At 38.2% G+C, this 22,451-nt stretch overlaps 1 protein-coding gene and 1 long non-coding RNA gene across 2 annotated transcripts; one reads left to right on the forward strand and one right to left on the reverse strand.

Moving 5' to 3' along the window:
- Positions 1–682: 682 nt before the first annotated feature.
- On the reverse strand, positions 683–7,016 carry LOC136790083 (uncharacterized). Its single transcript, XR_010829341.1, has 3 exons — positions 6,471–7,016; positions 4,553–4,634; positions 683–3,095 (listed from the first exon to the last, which is right to left on the reverse strand). It is a non-coding gene; the product is annotated as an uncharacterized lncRNA (long non-coding RNA).
- A 184-nt stretch (positions 7,017–7,200) lies between these two features.
- On the forward strand, positions 7,201–22,183 carry LOC106042893 (mediator of RNA polymerase II transcription subunit 1-like). The gene is made up of 17 exons (XM_066992209.1): positions 7,201–7,249; positions 7,977–8,080; positions 9,213–9,297; positions 9,653–9,707; positions 10,142–10,274; positions 11,320–11,348; positions 13,607–13,678; positions 13,772–13,846; positions 15,029–15,099; positions 15,880–15,945; positions 16,559–16,664; positions 17,412–17,536; positions 17,871–17,983; positions 19,626–19,821; positions 20,177–20,272; positions 20,715–20,823; positions 21,823–22,183. Exons 1-17 carry the CDS (start codon positions 7,246–7,248, stop codon positions 22,181–22,183), a joined length of 1,800 nt encoding a protein of 599 aa, XP_066848310.1. The 5' UTR covers positions 7,201–7,245.
- The last annotated feature ends 268 nt before the right edge of the window (positions 22,184–22,451 follow it).

Here is a 22,451-nt window from a genome sequence, read left to right on the forward strand (position 1 = left end):
ATGCTGGCTGCACAACTGTATTAGAATTTATTAGACAACATTTTATTGCCAATGCATAAGGATGTGTGAAATTTATTTGTGATTTAATGGAGTTTCTAAGTAGCAGGACCGAAGAATAGAAACCACCAAGCTCAAATCCAGCATGTATTCTGGGGAGAATCACCCACCAACAAAAGGAAAGAGCTAGAAGCTTTCACTTGGCACCATCTTGTACCACTTATGAGCAATAGTAAGTCACAATGAGTAAAGAGTATGGCAAACTATTGCTTGATTAATTATACACATACTCATAGGTCCCAACTATATAACCCTGTGTGCTTTTGTGTTTGTGTAAGGGTTGACAGGTTTTAGTAACTTACTGTACTTATGGTATATAACTGGCATGCTCAAGTGCAGACTTGGTACATAGCTCCCACTTTACACAAGGGAGGGCAATGGCTGCTTTGAGGGGATAGTGCATGTACCAGGGGGTTGAGCATCCCTCTGAGTGTGCCTGTTTCTCTCCAAAAACCAGCAGGATAATGTGACATGACCAAATTTATTGTGGTGCCTGTTGCTAGGCAGAACAACTGCAGGTCTTAGTGGACAACTTACTGGACTGGGATTCAAGTAATTTTCATTCTAATATCATGTTGTCATTAGTCTGCCCTGATTTTGGCCAGTCCACTCTGTAACCATTTCCCATCCCAACTTTCATCTGCCTTCTGTATGTAGAGGTTGAACTCTACGGTGTGGGAAAAGGCTTCTATGCTTTCACTGCATGTGCAACCCAGAGAATATTTTTACGATGTGCACAGATAAACATCAGCTACTACCAAAATGAAGCAATCCAGTCCAGATTCTGAACACTACAAATGAACACATACACACAAGAAGTTTGTGTGGGCAGTTGCTCCTACTACTCTTGCTCAATGCAAGGACATCTTAATGTCACCTGATTGAGGAGCTTCCAATCATCAGTGACCGCCTCCAAACCTGTCACACACATCCCCCTACACTTGCAAACAGATACATACTCCCTAAAAACAAGATAGTGGGATTACTGTAATAAACAGTTGGGTAATGACATATTTGCATTTGCTTAGCTCTGGTAGCTTTACGAATTACATTTTTCTCCATACTCCATCTGGGCTAGTCATGGCACTTAGCACTCACAACTTTCTTACCAACTGGAAAAGTTTATCATAGAATCATGGAATGGTTAAGGTTGGAAGGGACGTCTGGAGATCATCTGGTCCAAGCTCCCTGCTCAAACAGGGTCACCTAGAGCACATTGCACAGGATTGCATCCAAGTGGGTTTTGAGTATTTCCAGAGAAGGAGACTCCACAACCTCTCCGTGCAACCTGTGCCATTGCTCTGTCACCCTCACATTAAAGAAAAGTTTTCTCATATTCAGCCAGAATTTCCTGTGTTTCACTTTGTGCCCATTGTCTCTTGTCAGTTGCAGACACCAAAAAGGGACTGACTCCAACCCCCTTGACACCCTCCCCTCAGATATTTATACGCATTGATGAGGTCTCCCCTCAGTCTTCTCTTTTCCAGGCTAAACAGGCCCAGCTCTCACAACCTTTCCTTGTACGACAGGTGCTCTAGTCGTCTGATCATCTTCACAGCCCTCCTCTGTACTCGCCCCAGTATCTCCATGTCCCTCTTGTACTGGGGAGCTCAGAACTGGACACAGTACTCCAGGTGGGGCCTCACCTGGGCTGAGTAGAGGGGCAGGATCACCTCCCTTGACCTGTTGGCAACACTCTTCTGAATACCCCCTAGGACACCTAGGTGGTCTTCCTGGCCACCAAGGCACAATGCTGACTCGTGGTTAATCACCAGGACTCCCAGGTCTCTCTCTGCAGAGCTGCTCTCCAGCAGGTCAGCCCCCAACTTGTACTGGTGCTTGGGGTTATTCCTCCTGAGGTGCAGGACCCTGCACTTGCCATTGCTGAACTTCATGAGGTTCCTCTCGACCCAACCCTCCAGCCTGTCGAGGTCCCTCTGAATGGCAGCGCAGCCCTCTGGGGTATCAGCCACTCCTCCGAGCTTTGTGTTGTCAGCAAACGTGCTGAGGGTGCACTCCGCTCCATCATCCAGATCGCTGAGGAATAAGTTGAACAGGACTGGACCCAGTACTGACCCCCGGGGGACACAGCTAGCTACAGGCCTTCAACTAGACTTCACTGCTACCCTCTGAGCTCTGCCATCCAGCCAGTTCGCAACCCACCTCACTGTCCGCTCATCTAGGCCGCACTTCCTGAGCTTCCCTATGAAGATGTTTTGTGAGACAGTGTCAAAAGCCTTGCTGAAGTCAAAGTAGACAACATCCACTGCTTTCCTCTCATCTACCCAGTCAGTTATCCAATCGTAAGATATGAAAAGCAGTATCAAAACACTTAACCAGAATAGGATAATATAAAATATGTAGCTTACATGGAAAACATATCCACATGGCATTGGTGTAACACTTTCGTGGCATTGGTGTAACACTTTTAAGTGGCTTGTGTTGGGACTGAGGTCCTTTATGGTATTGCCTTTCCTGAAAAATGTGTCCCTCCCACATATACTATCTTACTGAAATCAGTATTTACCACTGAGTGCTGCTTCTCTTTCAGTCTGCATTTTATATTACTCAGTTCCCAATATATATACAGTCAGAACACTTAAGCCTAACAATCACATCCAAACCAATATTGGTTCAAAATAGCTCAAAGTAGATCTAAAGTCATTTCACACTTCTGCCAAGAGAATAACATAAACCCATTGTAATTTATTTTTCCAATCTTAGAGTTGTCTATATCAATATTTCTCTCATCTTTTCCCTTTTATATGTTTTCTGCTTTCCATACCCTTCCTTTTCTCTTGCTCCCATTTTTCATACTTTTGCTTTTTCATTTTTTTGTGTGCGTTTTTACAGTTTCTCCTCTTGTGTTTCGCTAGTCTCTTTCCCAATTTCTTTCTTTTCTCCTTTGAATGCTTCCTCCTTACTTCTGTTGGGGATGTGTTATGGTGGAGTCAGGTAAGCTGCAGTTCAGTTGCTGGTTCTGCTGCTGCGTCAAACTTCAGCAGTTACCTTCACTCCCCAGCTCTCTGCTTCCTTATCTGGAAGGACAAGATAAGTAATCTGATCTCCTGAGCTTTGAGACATACCAGTAGAAAGCTCATTTAAGCACAGTTTTCCTGTCTTTCTCTATTTCATCTCTTCTCTACCTCAATTACTTTCTCAATGAGTTCCATTATTTTCAGCTCCTCAGCTAACTCTTAGCTCTCATTCTTCCCCCTTTTCTCCTTACAACAGTAACATTTTTAATGTGGAACTTCAACATATCATAGTTATTACTGATATTCACATAGTATGTGTGTTATAGACCCTTTACATGCACTTTGTCTCTATTTTAAAGGGAAGCTGGAACAGTTCCACTGATTTCAGCTCTGATCACCAAAGAACTCGAATGATGGTGCAACATCTGCTTTTAGTTATAAAAATGATCAGAAGAATCTTAGAAAGATGAGAGATGTGGGTTGAGCAAAGAATGTCCGGTTATGAATGCCAGTTATGCTGTCCTATGAAACCCTGTAATGGAAAATGTGTGCATGTGAAGCCAGTCCTCCAACACCCAGTCATGAGGTTAATTTAAGTCGTGTGCCCCTAGTACTTTTGGGAAAAGACTCAGATAATGAACACCTGGGGAGTATAATGCTAACATCAATCAGAAATCAAATGTTAGACATATCTCCACTATGCTCTGAGGAAAAGATATGCACTGTCAGCATCAATGCATTTCTACATACATGACTATTTGCTATGAACCTATTTTTTTTATCTCTGTCTACACAGCTTTTGGCATTAGAGGATCTTAATCACTTTCAGTGAAAGAGGAGAAAACCATGAAAGCTTGTTGGTGTTATATACCTCGGACTACAGTGCCAGAAGTGCTATTCAGTAAGTTGTGAAGTAGAACTGGCTTAGTCTCTATGGCTGTAGTAAAATAAATGCAGATACCACTATTCTGATATTACTTTCTGGAACAAAATATTTATACTCCATAACTGTGGAAATGATGTAGAGTGTTAAGGTAACATGAAAAAACATGTCATAGTATTTATGGATTGTAAAGCCGTAAACTATAGGCCATATTAAACTAGGTTAGAACTTGTTGGATCATAAAAGCCGTAAACTATAGGCCATATTAAACTAGGTTAGAACTTGTTGGTTCATAAAAGCTAAGCAGCACTGGATTTAGCTAACCTTAGATGGAAGATCAGCCAGGGTAGATAAAAGAATTGTTTGAATACATCATCACTTTTACATCAGCTCTTACTCACGTTCCAGTTACATGCTGATTTTATAGCTGTATCACTGCTGATAACTCTAAAATCCCATGGCATTTTGTGAAAGAACGCATTACCTCTGATCTTCTGACGAATCATCAATTCAGATAATCACAGCAACAATTCAGATAATCACAGCAACAACACCTTTTATACATCTTGTAGTTCTAACTGGAACCACTGATTTTCACTCACTGTCCCAGACCCAATTCTGTATTTTGACTTACTGCAGGCTGTTAGGGAACTGCTGTTTTCTCTGATCTACAGTTCAGCTGAGGGCTTCTGGAAAGATGCAATTCCAAGAAAGTGCTGGAAAAAGACCAGTGAAGATATTGCTGCTGATTTATTTTGATTTTTACTCTTCAGAGGAGAAAAAAAGTGATCACTGGATGTAAGATTAATAGAAAAAGTACCCTCCCCCAAACAAACAAAAACAAAGGAACAACAACGAAGTGAAACAAACACAAAAAAAAACAACACAAAAAGCAAGTTGCACTGAATACTGAATTCACAGAATATCTTCTAAACTGCTGGCATTGAAAAGTATCACCAGTATGCAAAGTTTTCCCCTGTTGTATAATAAGACTACAGTATTGTCAGTGAAACAAATAGTTAACTTGAATTTATGCAGGAATATGTCTTGAAAATCCATCATGCCTTTTTTTTTTTTTTTTTTTTTTTAGAAAAACAAAGTACCATTCAATGAAATGGAAAAATAAACAGAAATGGAAGAAATATGAAATTACAGAAAATGTTATTTTTCACATGAATCACAATGTTCCCATGGTGTGCACTGTCAAGCATATTACTGAGTCAGGAATTTAGCAAGATGCAGAAAGCGAATGACAAAAATAAACAAAGTAGTAATAATAATGAATTTCTTAAGAGGTCTCTAAGGAAGCATACCAGTTTTAACCCTTCCAAAGGGGATCATATTACCTCTAATTATTTGAGAGTAAGAGAAAAATTTCTCCGGGGAAAACTTATTTTGTAACTGTACACATTAAAGTTTCTTTCAGATACAATTTTTGCTGAACACACAGACAGAGTAATCTAAAAGAGGTAGGCACGTGGGATTTGTGTGGCAATTCCTCTTATCTTGTACTCTGATAACAATGCTTAGCCAATTGCCTTTTTTTAAATATATATATATGAACTGACCCAGTTAAAGATTAGTGTATCTAATAGCTGCGAGATGCTATAATTAGAACATTTTAAATTATTTAACACTTAACTCTTCTCTGGAGCGTGGAAATTTGATATAACAGTTCTGAATACTGGAACGACAGACACCTTGATGGGAGGAACTTTCTGACAGTACTTGGGCTGATGTTTCTCATATATGATCTCAGTCAATGTTACAGTTTTATATAGGTAGGAAGGCTACTACTTGTCTTGGAATCTTTGTCTTGTTATGAAAAACTGGCACTATCCCTTATCTGACAAAGCAATTTCAGTTCATCTATCTAAATATATACATCTCAGCACAATAGAAAAATTATTCAGTACCTAAAAAGTGAAGTGAATTTTAGGCTTATCAACTGTGCTAGACTGTGAATACTTAAACTTCAACCCCTTGTTTGTTCACAGGACAGCTGGAGTCATTGTCACATTCACAAAGACTTCAATAAGTTCTGGAACTGGGCAGAAGGTTATGAAAATAACCCCCAAAATACTAAATACTACCACGTTGTGGTATGTCACATGTGCACACACGCATTCACATGATTGGGACTGAGGCAACCGGCTTATTTTACATGGGCCATAATACATGATCTTGCCTTAGCAGAAAACATTTTGATACATTTTTCAAACAAAACTAAACTAAAATGCCTCTCTAAAGATGCTAAGAACAATATTAAATGGACGTGCCACGTCACAGGTAGTGCTCATGATTATACCTGCTGTCACTTCCAGTGTCAGTTTAAAAACAAATGAATATGTAAAAGCATAAACCAGGTTAATTTTAGGGATGTGAAATCTACCCCAAGTGTGCAATTACATCATCAATTTACTTGATCACCTTTCAACTCCTTTGTAAAAGCTGAAATGCTAAAATATTTAATTCTTTCAGCTGCATTGACAGCACGTTATATGTTTGACACCCTTCTGTTTGTAAACAAACACCTTCTTTCTTGCACATACCTTGTAACTCTCCTGGGATTCCCAGGTCCATGCGTAGTTTTCTCTGTAATCTCCTTTACATCTTATGTGACTATCTCAGGCACTACAGCATGACTGGTGACACAGCTGAAAACAGAAAGCATGCTGTAAAACAGCTTGAAACACTGCCCACATGGGGTTTACATAGGAGACATACTCTTCTTGTTATAGACCTGGCATTCACCAGTGACCAAGTTTCAAGCTAGTGCCTGTACAAAGGCCCAGGATTTAACCTGGCCATTGTACATTGATACCTGTGTACAAGGAAAGTAGCCACAGGAGGTGGTCACAAAAGGAAAGCATTATAGAAAACCATAGTCATTTTTTCCCCTCACAGCCCTGAGCTAGACTGAAAGCTCCCTTTTGGAGCACTTCCCTACTTTGCTGATTGAATTTTGCTATCGTACCTCTGCCTGCATTTTAGTTAAATACTTCCCTGAGACTGCTGCATGTTCTGAAAAGATGGGGACAGACATTCTGTCTTCTCCTGAGGACCAAGATGTTGAAGAGCATTACTGACAGGGCATCTCACCCCTTCTAAAACATTAGCAGAGGTGATACTGCTGTGCTTATCAAACTTCTTTCATTCAAACACTAATCCCTGAGAACCCATTTTGTGAGGGAGCAAGCTTCCTGCCTTGCAAAGCACCTGTGAGTGCTCTGGTGCAGGTGCTACAAGTAGGAGCCCTGGTTTCTTGTGGTGTAGATGGAGGTCCAGGGTGGCTTACAGTTGCTGTTCTCCTGCAGGCATTAAGGCATGAGTGAGTGTGGGAATACATGTGGGAACGTTTCCCTGATGGGGATGCTTGCAAGAGCTAGTTGGTTCCACTATTTTCCCTTCCTCCGGTTGGCTTTGAGATGACCTTTCTAAGGGATTGTGGTTTTTGCTTTCTCAGCAGGAGGGAGGTGCTGCTAGGCCTCACTCACCCTCCTCTCTTGGTGTATGCAGTGTGTGTGTAAGGGTTCCTGTCCTAGGCTGCTTCAAAGGGGACAGTTGTTTGTAGCTCTTGTGCCCCCTAGGTTAAAAAAGAACCTTGCAATGGTTCTTCTGGTGCTAAGGGGCAGAGCATGGTGTGGGGCATGTTGCAGGGATTTGATTTCCTCTGGCTGATCACTCTCAAATCTCCCTGCCTGTGCATCAGGAACTTTACTTTGCTTTATTTATTAGGAATGTGCATATGAGATCATGCATAGATAAAGAAAGCCTAGCTGTTGAACAACTTGAAGATCTGGCAGCATCTCTGTATTTAATATTATTTGCCTATACACTCTCCCCCCATTATTTTTTTCTGCCAGAAGTCTTACAAAAATTAGAAATTTATATGCAAAATTCATCTAAAACATTTTCTCCTGCCTTCTCTTCTGAAGCATAACACCATTAATCTTAGCAAGTTTTAAATTTTTTCCTCCTCCAACTTTTCCAGTTGCCAATGCAAGTAGATGGGATTCTATTTAGAACATTATTTATGATTCTATAATATTTTTCAGGTGCTATGACAGTTACCTCTACAAATGCTTTAATGGAACAGTTGTATCTAAAATATCAACAAAAACCGTGGACTGAAACTCTGAAACTTGTCCATTTTTGCATGGTAAGAATCTCAGGTTAGGTGAGAGAATGATATCTAAGAGCAAGTTGCCAAGTTGGTTCAAAGACTGCTTAGCTTAGAAAAATTACAATAAAAATAAATAAATAAATCAGTGCCTATTAAAGGCTGGCTTCTGATTTTTCTTACAACAGTGATGAAAAAGTTTCTTGCATTGTTTTAACACTTCAGTAATTGTTTCTTGCATTATTTTAACTCTCCTGGGGTTAGTACTGATTGCCTGATACTTCAGGTTGTTTCTATTCATTATCACTAGCATATGCATAGTGAGTAAAGTCTATTTCTTACCGTAGGACTGTTTTTTCAGACACTGTCCGATGTGCCTAAGATGCCATTTGGAATCTCTTTGTCTGTGATATACCTAAGTTAGTCCATGCTTCCTGTCCTTCTTTTGGCTTTATATATAATCAGTGGCTAATTATATATAAAGTCATCTTTGTAAAAGGCAGTTTAGCATAAGTGCTATGAGCTTAATATAAAAAGTCACACTTGTTTCCATGCTTCTCTTTTTAATGCTTAACTAAAGTGTTCCTCTGAAAATGATGCCCTGATTTTGACAGTGTTGAAAGCTTTTCAGCAGTGACTGTTCTTTGTTAATTGAACTGTGAAGTATGAGGAGTTTTCAGGCAAGAACTAGAGGAGAAACTTGGAGATTTTACTTAACACTGAAGTTTATATCATCTTCAACTAGAACTTACACCCTGACTCTAACCAAGGATGCCTATGGTGCTTACTGATCTCTTGTTTTCATTCAGATTTCTCCTAAAATGTAAACCTACATATTTTCTTAGTTGATCTCCAGTAACATGGTAAAACAGCTCACATCAGGAGACATAGCCTGCGTTCAGCCTAAAAGCAAATGGAACAGAAAGCTGCTTTCTGCACCAAAGGCCTCCAGTATGTAATTACTGCACAACAGGGTCTTCACAAATCCATTCAGTGCTGCCCCTTTAGAGAGATCTTCAAGCATAGCTCACCTCTGTGTCTGACAAAAAGAAACACGTACTGTTTTATTGGACTGGGCATGAGCGTTCTGTTATCCTGTAGGCAGTGATACTCCTCTTTGGCTGGTGATTTAGGAGTCTTTCTCTGTCTTTTGTTTTCATAAATGTGCTAGGATAAGCCACTTCGATGTCCTGTCAGTAATGATCCAGATAGTCCACTGCTCTTGTGCATGGAGAAGATACAGAGGACGTTAAATGGTAACAAGCTATCAGATATCTCTGAGAGTGTTTGTTTAATATTCTATGAAAACTGCCCATCCCTTTATACTGGTGATGTTCTGCATGATGGGGCCAAATGTACAAACACAGAAGTGGATATGATACGAGACTTGTGACTCATCTTTGGGTTAAGCCTTTGGGCTACAGCTGCTCTCCAAGTCTGAGAAGTTCTACCCAGCACAGCACTCATTAGTCATACTTGTCATTAATAACAAGAATTCATGCAAGAGATACTATTTTCTTATTACCTAAAGCATTCCCTTTAAAGCAGGATAATAATGTTTCTCCTTCTTGATAATTGCAACCTAATTAAATAATATTTCCCTTCTTACAGCTAAATCTTTGTTTTCTGTGATGAACAGATTGGAATCTTTATCCAGACAAAAAGGGTAAGTTTGTTTATGAATAAATGCAAATGAGCAAGCATGCCTCCAAGTCCATTCAGGAACATTATCTGGATGGCTTGTCAACAGTATTTTTGTAGCATGGTATTTTACTGGGGTGTATTACTTGGAGTGGACATAGCTGCTGCTTTTGATTAGCTTGTTGTGGAGGAGGTTGCTGGGTGAAGAGAGGGCATTCATGTCTAGGTCCCAAAGCAGCAGACTGAAGTAAATAGTTTTCAGCAAACTGACATAATAATGCAAAGAACAGAGCAAGTTGCCTGGTTGGATAGTTTTTAGAAGCTGAGCCAAGGAAGAGTTATTTTTGAAGCATCCCTGGTGTCTCTTCCCATGACCAAGTAAACTATGCTCATTTCCTTTCTTCATGTGACAGAACTTTTAGATATACAAACTTTTTTTTTTTTGAACTCTCTCCTTAGGCTTAACTCTCATGTTAGCCCCAGTGGGACTACTTGCTACATAACATCAGACATGTTTTATATTGAAGTGCAACTGGAGAAGGATGGAAATGTGATAGATGCAAAGTTGGCTCACCTTGGAGAGGCTCCCGTGGTAAAGTTAATTTTCTCTGTCTATCACCTCCTTGTAGTTTCTCACTTGGCCTCCAGCTGCCATGAAGAAAGTCTTCAGCTTTCTTTTGGTCTTGTCACACCTGCTAGCCTCTGCATGACACTAGATGCCTCTTCAGGCACCTGAATCTCTCACTTAAACTTACAACTTGCTACAGATATTAAGTACTGTATTTTAAAAAGTTAAAGTAAAACTCAGCTGACATGCCCAACTTGTAGGAAGTTTGTTGTACCCTGCATAAATATTTATATTCTCATACTTGATGGTATAAACATACAGTAAATAACAGGGTCTTAAAATACTTTCCTACCAAGATGTAGTGAATTGTATGTTCCCAGTGGACGTGTCTTTGGATGCCTTGGAGGTGTTACCAGAGCTTCTGTTTTTCTTTCTTCCATCTTTACAAGTATGTTCATTCCTGCTAATGAGGATCTTTTTTTTTCTTGCAAAAGTTATAATTAAAATATTGGCAAAATATCACTCTGCAGTTCATATACCGTTTTCAGCAGTTGTCTGAAGTTACAGATGATCATTTGGATCAAAGTTAAAACAATTAGTTAAACAATTGGTGCTGGTTAAACAGAAAAACTTGAAATTCCTGGGATGCCTGCAAATGAAAAAATGAACTAAATTAACTTCAAATTAATGTAAAAGTTTGGAATTTTATTGATAATAAAATAAATCAGTGCTGGACAATACTATTAGGATGAAAATACATAGCCAGAGAATTTTAGCACAGTAACTGATAATAAAAGAAAAACTGGCAAAGATGCTTTTTTTTTTTTTTTTTTTTTTTCCTTCCCTGGAATAAATATATCAACAAACTGTTTGTGCTAATTATATGCTCTCCTTGGAGCCTTTGTTCTTGTAGTTATTAATATTTTTAAACTATCATAATGTTATTGTTTAAAGATACTCAGTATTTTAAAATTAATAGTTAATAGTATCATTACTACTGAAGTATTCTTAAGAGATGTTTCATACATGATGGTAAGAAACATGAAACTGTTCTCTCCTGTTCCCCTAGATTTGTGATGACTTGGTGGAGTATCTAAGGTAAAAAATCACGTGCAGAAACTCTGCTTGAAAGCAAAGGAATTCCTGAGTCTTGTTTCTCTGAGTGCTGTGGAGAAGTCAAAGACAGAATAGTCTAAGTGCAATAACACAAACAAACAAAAAAAACAATGCAAGAATTGGGAAACAATAATAGGAGTCCAGAAAACAACAGACGAACTGACACTTTTTTGGATTTTATGTGGGAAGTTGGCTTCCGTGCTCCACACTGGAAGGTTGGTGGTTATTGTTATCATCATTACCTGCTTCCAATTTGCAACTTCAAGGATAAAATACAATTTTGAAAAGGTACTCCAGACATCACTTATTTCTTAGGTCATTTCATTGAAGACAGCTAAATTCCATTTGCTTCTATGAGCAGCAGTGGGCAAAGAGTAGTTCCCAGTATATTGACTCTAGCTGCCAGTCAAACACAGACTTCAAATACTATTATTTCTGTTGACTGCAAGAATTACACAACTACTTGGACCCATAGTTTTGGAAACAGACTAATAATGGCAGCTCAGAACTGGCAGATTTACAAATTCAAACTATATAGTACTTTTCCCCTTCTCCTTCCATCAAATATGAAATATCCTTTGTGTTGGCCCTATGCAAATGTCTTAACTACCCATTCTCCAGGCTTCTGTCACAGCAATGAAAGCAAGGTGATAATACATGACCTGTTTTTCTTCCCACATGTGTTGATTTTATTATTACCACTTTTTGCTCTGTCTGAACAGTTGCAGTTCCAAATCAGACCTCCACCATATGAGTCCAATTAGAAGTTCCCCAGCCAGTCTTATCAAGGTCCCAGGTTTACTATAATGAGCATATTTAAGAAACTGAATTATTATTTAAATGTCTTGTTCAACTCCAACAATTGAAAGAGAAGATAAAAAGAGGAAAGAATAATCATTGATCTTGCATATTTCAGCTCTTTTATGTGGGCCTGTAATGCATAATCATCTTTTCCAGTCCTGTCTTTCCTCTTAAATGAAGTTATATTAGATTTATATGTATAAACAGCTAAGTCTTAGAGGTTTAACTTGCGTTTTTGTAGGTTTTAGACTCTGATAAGTGTTAACTACCAGCAGTTTTTCTCTGAGTGGTGGTAGATAGTTACTGTTGGTACTATGGGTACCACTTACCTGCCTTCTTGTTTTAATTAGGGTATGGCATGTAGTACAAGTATCACTTCTACACCTCCTGGTGTAATATTTCAGTTGGTCCTAAGGCAGTTTGTTGTATGTGTAATTTTTCATGGGAGTCTCAAAGTAACTACAAACTCCTGAGGAACTATGCCTACTGCACAAGCTGGCACTGTGCATGTGCCTGTACCTACATGCCTGCCTCCTTCCCTTTCCCCTGCTTCCCCACTCTTCCAGTTGGAAAGAGTCATGGGCGAAGCAGAGTGACTTGTTTAGGTTTATGTGTGGACGGAATTTATCCCAATGTGAAAGTCCAGGCAGGTTTATTTTGTCTGTCTGCTGACCCGCACTGCAGCCATACCTGTACTGAAAGCAGAGCTATGACTTGAGAACAGCGCTTTGTGTGACTGCAGCACCGGGGAGCTCAACAGGGCACGTAGAATCTATTTAAGCGGATGAGTAAACACGTGGGGGGTAAGCCTGTGCTGTCACAGCAGTATCTAACCAGCTAGGCAGAACCTGCAGGAATTCTGGTATTTGAGCAGTTTGAACTACTCCTTAACAAACCTATGCATCTCTCTTTTTTTTTTTTTTTTTTTGTGTGTGTGTGTGTGTGGGGGTTGTCCTCTTTTTTTCCCTTGATTTGTCTGTCAATTGTATTTAAGATCTTCCTCTCTCACAGGGTGCCGTAAAGAGCAGTATTAATACAGCCATTGATATTTTGATGAAAAGAACAATGTATGAGTGCATACTATTAGGGAAGTGTAACTAGATGACTAGCTTTATTGGAACATCAGGGACAGTGCTTGCAGCTGATGAGCTACATATCAAGCTGTCAAATTTGTGTATTGTGCACATTTATTGCTTTCAGTAATGCATATTAAACCAGTGTCAGCTATAATTACATTGCTTTTTGCATCAGAGCCAAGGATTCACATTTCCTGGTATCTTCTAAGAAAACTTAAAAGCAGTACTGCTACATGCCAGATCTGATAAGGAGGGGGCCTATGTCACTCTGTTTGAAATAATGCTTTTTCTAACAAGTTAGATATAAAAGACGTATTATTCACCTCATTAAGTAGCATGGTAGTAATTGTTTTTTATTGGTAGGATGAAGAACTATGATGCCGTTGGAAAGATTCTAGAAAACCTGTCAAATCTGTATCAAATTCAAGGAAACAGGTTGCAACTAGTTTTTACTTGAAAAACTTAAAAATCCATAGTCTAGCTTTTGTTTAGTGAAAAAAACAATAATTTCACTTCTCTTTCTCCCAGTGAAATGAAGGCTAAGGGATACCTTGCATTGCAGTCCCTTGAAAAGGATCTTTATTCAATGTCTCTTCTAGACAGGTAACTCAAAGACTGTTTCTTCCCCCCTTCTCCTCTACCCCCACCCCTTCACTTCACTAAAAAAAAAACAAGGCAGCTGATCTAATTATAGAGCAGGATGTGGAAGGCTAATGAGTTTTCTTCCACTGGAAAGCTGGAAGCCTTTCTGCAGTTTGCCAGCTCCAGGCATGCCAAACAAGATAATCTGCTGAGCTCCTGTGCTTTATCTAAGAGGTTTGTGGTGAAACTGGTTGGCCGCCCAGCTTGGATGTGTATGCATGCGACCACCCACTGGGAGCACACGGTGCATCATCAAGTCAGGAGTCATTTTAAATCACCCTTTGGCAGAAGTAAAATATATCTTTAGGGGTCCTGCCCTTTGGATATCTCATTTTCTAATCGAGTTTTAAATCAGGACTAGGGGGTGTGGTAACTTTACATATATTCTTTCTTTTCTCATTTCTCCTTTCTAGGAGCAGGGTTATAGCTAAATGGGCACAGATTTCTTTTAAAACTGCTGGTAATTCTACAGTGATTTTCGTTCTCTTCAGAAAAGTAGAGTTGAAGGTAGTGCTTTCCTTGATATATTTTTTTCTGGTATGTTGCCTACAAAATACTCTTAACAAGCATGGCCTTCTGCAACTTGAAACATATTCTTGGCCTGTTTTTTGTACAGTGCTCCCTTATGAAGCATACTAACTCCATGAACAAATGCACTGTCCTTGCTAATCATGCATATCTCAGTAAATATTATGAGTTAAATAGATTATTTGTCCCTTCTACAACATCAGTTGTATGCTGAGCTTTAATACACATCTATATATAATTGTATGTCTATATGTATTCAGCAGTACAATCGTATTTGAGGCTAGAGATTGGCTCCATTCGAGTTAGTTTATCCAGGTTATTTCCTCTCTTTGCTCAGCCTTTTCAATATTTCTGTAACCCTTCACTTCGGGTAAACAGCACAACAAATTTCAACTGGAAATAGCTGAGATGCAGGGTTAAAGCTGGAAGCCCAAGTTCTAGGATTAATGCGTGAATGGAATGATAGTGTTTTGGAAGCTGTCATAACAAATGGAGACATGATCTACTTCCAAGAAAGCACCATCTCCCTTTGATTAAGGGTGTAAATTATCCTTTACATTAACCTAGCTAGCACTGCAACTCAGGAAACATTAATCAAGATGTGTTTTGCACTAGAACACAGGATGTAAACAGAGTTACTGAAGTACTTCATGGAAAAGTAGGACACCTGGTGCTGAGAACTGGAGGTGACTTTTTTTTTTCTTCAGAAAAATTATAATTAAAAAAACCCACTGTATTGATCTTTGGCTATAGAAAATATCTTCTATTATAAATGTGTGCTGTATGGATTTACTGAGTTTGTATTCTCTGATACTATACAGACATACACAAGGAGAAAATACAAAGCAGCCAGGTGGCTCATCAGTTACTGCAATGCCGAGTTGCAGAAACCTAAAAACAAAGCCAGCGATATTCTGAGGTTATGTGGGAAACCACATTTTGGGAGTAACCATGAGATGGCAGTGGTGGCAGCCCTGATGTTGCCTAAAAGTCAAATACATTCAGATGATAACTTTTTTTTTGTCTCATCTGTCCCACCAATAGTGAGCTTTGATTATTGATGTATTATAGTTCATAAAGGTACTTCTAATACATGCTATTACTATGCCGTTGCACAGCTTGATGTGAAGGTCCCTTATGCAAGTATTATGGCTTCCCCTTGTATTTCAGACTTGCTGCTGAAAGCTAGCAGTTCAGCTAATATTTTTTTTTTAAGACTGAACAATAGGTTATTGTGCAAGAGAGAAACAATCTAATCTTTTGAAAGATGTCTGATGACTTCATATGCTGAGGGTTTAGCTGTAAAATGCTGTGATTTGAACATATGCTATAGTTAGAGATACACTGTTATAAGGCATCCCCTTCTGCCCATCCTGCATTTTTCTTTTTTTCTCTTTGCATCAAGATACCCAACAGATTTCCTCTACTGATGTGTGTAGTAACTTTTTTTTTTTTTAACTCTTCAGGAACTCCTATGAACATTGAATTTTACATTTCTCCATATCAAATTCTGGAAGCAGAGCTCAATCCTGGTAAAGCTAGAAAACCAGAAATAACTAAATAGTGTAACAACTTTTTCAGCACTACCTGTTTCATTAAGCAAAGGTCATTAATGAAACTCAGAAATAAGTCAGAAATTTTAGTAAAACCATGCTTTATATTAGAGTTTCCTTGCAGAACTAGAATGTTGTTTTTGTTTGTTTTGCTGTCATTTCTTGTGAAGTGGAACAAGTTTGATTTCAAATTTTAGCTTAGTAGAATGATTTATTTGTAGCATTTCAGCACAGTTATAACGTCCATCAGCAAACTGCTTTCCTGTTGACACAGACTGAAGTAAGAGCAGTATCAAACAAAATAACCACCTAGCCAGCAAAAAAAAAAAAAAAAAAAAAAAAACAAAAACAAACAAAAAACCAGTGCTGGTTAGTTGATCTGTTCCATGACATACCCCAGGTATTGCTGCGACCACCACTGGGCAACTTTGGCCATTTAGGTGTGGTCTGTGCAAGCTTCTCCTTGCTGCCCAGGTATTGTAGCAGTTGGTTGGACCTGATCTTTACATAAACTTACCAATGAGTGTTTCATACACATAGGGTTAATCTACAGCACCATGAGGAAAATAATGCAGTTGCCTTTCTCCCCCAGGTTCCCAGGTATGTGGAGCAAAAATAGATGTAACTGTTGAAGGCACAGATATGCTCCACAAACTTCCTCTTTCTCCACTACTAGATTCTCAACCTGGAGAAGACGGGTGAGGATACTGGATACTTCTAAATATGGAAATGGATTTACAAATTGTTGGTACTAACCCCAGCGTAACTTACATTTAGTCTCTGCTAATAGAATGGATACACAACTCGCTGTTAAGCCCAGGAAGCTCTGTTTTATTGATAGCATTATCTCCCATAGCTATACCATGTATATATAACCTGTGGCTTTTACTGTTTTCCCAAGTGGACTTAAAAATGATTGTGTTCATATTTAACTGTGTCAGCTACATAGAGTTATGGATTTGTTCATAGATTTGAAGCCAGAAGGAACCATTGGGATAATATTACTTAACCTCCTAGTATTCAACAAGCAACTCCCACACAGTTTCAGAATAAATGAAGCATGTATCGAGGGATATTATACCTAAACCATATAGTTTGTCATCCCATCACGGATACTGACACCTCATCTCTCGCTGCTTCAGTACGAGCCTGGAGGAAAAATCTGAAGTAATTCTCCAAAATAAATCACCTTAGACTGTTATAGAGCAAACATTCCTGTGCACTGTTCCTCAGTTTCCCATGGCTCACTCTTCCTTTCTGCCAGTCTTCACATTAAGCTTGCTTTAAAACACAAGGGCTGTACTTGCACTTTAAAAGTTAAACTTTTCTCGAAGCAGAAAAAGTATGGATCATAGTAAACCACTAGAGACCTGATTGTGGCCTTGCACTGAGTCCTTGTTATATCAATTTCTGTAACAACCTTTTTTTTTTTTGTTTCCCTCCAGCAACCCTGCTTTTTTGCCACTGACTGATGAACTCAGCATGGATTTGTCTGCTTATTTTCTGTTGAAGTTTCACCAGCCTATTCCTATGTTCTCATCCAGCATTGAAGAGATACAGAGACTCACAGGCATGTTACAATTATTTTTAAGACTAAGTGCTTCTGTGACTGCTCACTGCTTGCTTACTACATTAGCATATGGAAATAAAGAGTAAAAACTGGATGATGGCTTAGGAAGTCTTCTATCAACCCACATGTAACATTTTAGCAGCTGAGGCAAACTTGTTAGCACTTTCTAAAATGTCTCGTAGTTGCTGATTACCATCAGCAAAAGAGGAAATAAGATGGGAGGTTAGTGTTTTCATCTTACTTATGTCTGTGCATTTTCAAAACTTTTGTTTTTAAATACTAGCTTTCATGCCCAGACATAATCTAAAAGCTAATAAAAGTCATGTGTTTTCAGGAATTCAGATTACTGGCTTGAAACTAGCTCCTCTATATGAGCTGATTGTTCAGTCTACCCTTAAGGAAAAATGCAGTGAAGATTTGTTTACACATAAATCCCATTTCTTTGTGGTGAGTAGACTGTTTGAAAGACGCTACCCTTCTTCAATGAATATCCTGAAACATATTTTTCTATCAGCAAACAATGCAGAATCCTTCCCAGAATCCCAGTGGCATTTAAATACTGTTTAGGAAATAGTTCAATTATTTAGGAAATAATATTAAATTCTTTAAAGTAGATGAACTTCTCATATTCATTAACGAGACACTGTATTCATAGCTGCTGAAGTCATACTAATTTATCTATGTATAACTCAGGATATTTACTCTTCTATATATTGTTCAAAACTTTTATCCTTAAAAAGAAGGAAACTTGCTAGTGTGAGAAGCAAATCCTAAGATGGTACTTGCTTAGGCTTTTGAAGATGTTTATCACACCACATGTCTATCACTGCTTTAACAAAAACAGGCTTCTTGACTGAATAACACCAAGAATATCGATTTCTTTAGGTAGAAGTAGCAGGAAGAAAAGTGTAAAGCAATACAATTGTGATGTCAATTATTACTTGCAGCCATGTTTGTTTAATTGTAGATGGCTTCCCTTTTAAGAGTTTTCATGTACAAGACAAGCTTCAAAGAGATATATATCTATATAGACAGTAAACACAATTAATAGCAATGGAAGGACGCCTCTTTCTCTTCTATTAGCAGCATCATTAAGCTTATTGCCTATATAGTTTTTGTGCTTTGGGGTGGTGATACTGAAGGTAGTAGTGAGCTTACACCATGCTAAAATAAAGTAGTAAAGTTCTCTTCTATAACCTGTAAGATAGGAAGATGTTTTTATTTCTATTAGTGAAACATGAAAAGCTCTGTAACTTCAGCAGTTCTGTAAAATACTAATACTTGATGAGAGATTTTTTTCTCTGAGTTAAAGATTTTATTTCTAGAAATAAGTTACTAAATAGAAGTCTAACCTTGAAAGAAACAGAGAAAATCCTTCTGTTCTGTAGACACACAGGGAAAAGCTCTTCTATTCTCTTCTCTAGCTTTTCTTAATATAGACCTGGCTAATTAGCTGCCCTGACCTGTTCTTAAGGTGATAGCTCCCATTTGGTATCCTGAAGTAAATAACAGAATATTGCACTTCCAATTTTATCATAAAATCACTGTCAACACAAACAGGTGGCAGATTTTTCTTACTATGTCCTCTACTCCTCCTCTTCAACTGAATCATCCGGAGATATTCTAGCCAAATATGCTTCTCTAAAGAAAGCAGCAGTGCTGCAGGAAGGACCAACAGATGATGCCCTGAAGAGCAAAACTGCTATCCTATTTGTACAACAATCAAATAGCATTACTATGGCATTCTCCTGTGAGAAAATATCTTAGTTGTTAACGTTTCTACAGTCTACAGGGCTCTTAAGAGTTGTTGGAAGAATTGGACTTGAATTCCTGAGTACTAGGCTTGTAGCTCAAGGTATATTTCCCTAATCTGGATGCATTTGTGAGTGAAATGGATCTCATTTAGCTTCTATCTATAGATTATACTTCTATCAAAATATAGAGACAGGTGATGGGCTTGCTAGAAGTGTGCCTTCCCAAATTCTTTTTGCTGTCAGATTGTGCAATCACCTGGTAACATTGGGCCTTAATTCTTTCTTGTTATTTTCTTGTTTCCAGTGCTTCAAATATCACCATATTTGTTCTTCAGTCTCTTCCAGATTGCCCAAAGCACTGTTACTTCATAAACACAGGCTCAGCAAAACCAGATTTAGCAGGAGCCTTGGTCAGTAAAATCCCATTTACCCATCCAAAGTGCGTGCCTGACGTAATAGAGATTCTTCGACATCAAATGGCATACAACAGCCTTATTAGCAGCTGTGTCTCTGAGAAGCACAGAAATGGAGGTAAATTGTGTGGTTGGAAGTAATGACAGAATATGAGAGAGAAACTAACTCTAAACTGGTTGTTAATAGATTTACTGCTCCCTTGCCAAAGCTGTCTTATTTGCAGAGTATTTTAAATGATCAAAAATCCTTAATTCTAGTGTTATACTCTGTTGAATATTTAAATAAAATAAAATAAAAACAAGCAAAAATCTTCTCCTAGGCCTGATGCTTCTAGAAGGGTAAATTATGTTGCTAAAGTAATGAATGATTAGATTCTATTGTATCACTATTTTTAAAATTCTGGCATGTGATTCAGCCAAAAAGAGCCCAGGCTCATTGGGGGGACACCTCTAATTAGTAATTTTATTTTTAGATGATTCAGAACTGCTTTATTTTGAAGTGGCACCACACAAGAACACCAGCTTTTCTGTCTTCTTCCTTCATCCTATGAAGGAGAATTTAGCCTGCGGTATGTGTGATATAATTGTTATTGGCCTTTTTATTAGGCTGACAAGGTTGGTTTTATGGAGGCTCTTGCACTATGCTTCTCAGTTACAAATACATTCTAAGGGCTACACTTAATGGTGCGCAACCCCATGAAAAACATGAAGTAGCACTTCTGTATAAATTGCTTACTAAAAAGGCTCTGTACTTAGAACAAAACAAAGTAAATACAAATACTTAAGTCCAGTATCTGTCTTGGCCTGCAGTTAATTTAAAAAAAAAAAAATCAACTTCCATTACTGATTGTTAGCATATTAGGAAAAAAACGAGCATTGTGCAAGAGCATTGCTGCAAGCCCCCTACCCACTGGCCAGTCTTACCTTTCTTGAAGTATCAGAATCAAAGGAAAGTGTTCATTTTTTACAAAAATGTTTATTTTGAAATACTTACATTCTATTCTTGCTTAGTGATAATTGATGTTGTAACCTCCAGAGAAGTCCAATGTAGCCTTCATTTAAATCCTCGAGATCCAACTCTGAATTCTAGTGATGGCTTTATATCCAGAGCTGTTAAGCGGTAAGTAGTTTCATTTCGCAGCAGTTAGAATGAATGTTATGTCCATTCAGTGGAAATGCCATGTGCATTTACAATGCCATAGACTCAGCTGACCAGACAAATTCACTTTAGTAAAAGGTTATAATAATGAGAATGAGTTTAGTGTCATAAGTAATTCTTTAAAAAACAAATTCTTTTCATCATTGACGTTTCTTTCCAGTAGAATTTGTGTGTAGTACAACAAATAGAATAGCGTGAAAAGGACTCTTTCCACATCTACCTAACATCAGTTAGTGCTTCTCTTTAAAAATGTATGTCTACAACACCATCTCTGGCACGTTTCCTGAAACCAAAATTCCAAGAAAGGCCAGCTGCTGTAGCATATGAACATACGCTAGAGAAAGGACTGAGCACAAATTCATTTTGCATAGGTTAGTACATAAGTATTTGATAGCAAAATCAATGCATGTTGGACTTCAAATCCTTTTAGTTAACATGCCTTGTCCTGAGTCACAAGACACTAGATGCTATTCCTAGAACCACATACTTCTACTGGTAGAATAGGGGAGAAAAAACACACAAAATAAACACCCTCTAGCATAGATACCAGTTTAGAGAAGAAAGGCTCTGTACCCATCTCATCCAAAACATGAAAGTTACAATTAAATCTCAGTGAAAATGAGTATATTTGAATATTATGAGATTTTTCATTAAAAACATCTAACTTTTTTTCCAAACAGTTCTTATTCTTTCTGTCAAAACGTCTTTGTACTGGTAAACTGAAAGATTCAGTGCTTGAATTTGTTGCATCAAAGTAAGTTTCCAGTATAACATATGTAGGTAGTATTGTAGTTACAATATAATCCTATTAGGTTATAGAGACATAAAGCAAGGAGGGAGGGATGTTGTTTGTCATGAAGGGTATCATATAGGTGTCAGCCACAGTTTAAAAAAAGAAGTACTAATTTGAAGAATGGGTTAAGTCTGTAGTAGTGACTAACATTTCACTTCCTCTTTTAGATGCATGTCAGTCCCAGTTGTCATGAGAGCTATTTTCAGGAATGCTGCCAAGGTGGAAGCCCACAGTGAAACACAAGACATGCAAGTAGACACAAAACAAAACCCTGAACCAGCATGTGAGCAAATTATTGATTTAAATAGTCTTGAAGAAAGTCCTTCTATGGCTGGTCATCAAGATCTGGTAGTAACAGATAAGCAAAGTGTTCCGGACAGCCCAAAAGAAAATCTCTCCACAGCCAAATCGGAAACTTTGGGTGATAACACAGAAAAAAGTAACCCCACAGTCAGCATGGAAACTTCATGCAGAGTGGAGGAAAGTACTTCCACAGCTAGTACAGAAGCTGTTATGAAAGATATGTGAAACACATAACCTATTGTTTAATAATCAAACAAGAAAGAAATACTTTCTCAGGCATAGATTGCTTTTGCAGAAGTAGTTGGCAAACTCATTGTCTACTGAATATTTTCTGAATGGAGTTTCCTGTTTATACAGTACTAACTACAGAGAAGTAATAGTTTTGAATTTACACTTTTAAACTTCCAAATTTGGAATGTTTAACACTTCTCTAGTAACCTTTATTTTTGATTGCATCATATCTTTCTGTTGTATAGAAGAAATTTCAGTTTGA

The sequence above is a fragment of the Anser cygnoides genome, chromosome 2, assembly GCF_040182565.1.
Source record: "Anser cygnoides isolate HZ-2024a breed goose chromosome 2, Taihu_goose_T2T_genome, whole genome shotgun sequence".
NCBI lineage: Eukaryota > Metazoa > Chordata > Aves > Anseriformes > Anatidae > Anser > Anser cygnoides.

What these genes read in the sequence shown, in the direction of transcription:
- LOC106042893 (XM_066992209.1), top strand. An exon ending in ACCTTGGAGAGGCTCCCGTG is followed by an intron (nt 10,275 to 11,319) that starts GTAAAGTTAATT and finishes CTGTTCCCCTAG; the next exon opens with ATTTGTGATGACTTGGTGGA. An exon ending in TCAATGTCTCTTCTAGACAG is followed by an intron (nt 13,847 to 15,028) that starts GTAACTCAAAGA and finishes GTTTTGCACTAG; the next exon opens with AACACAGGATGTAAACAGAG.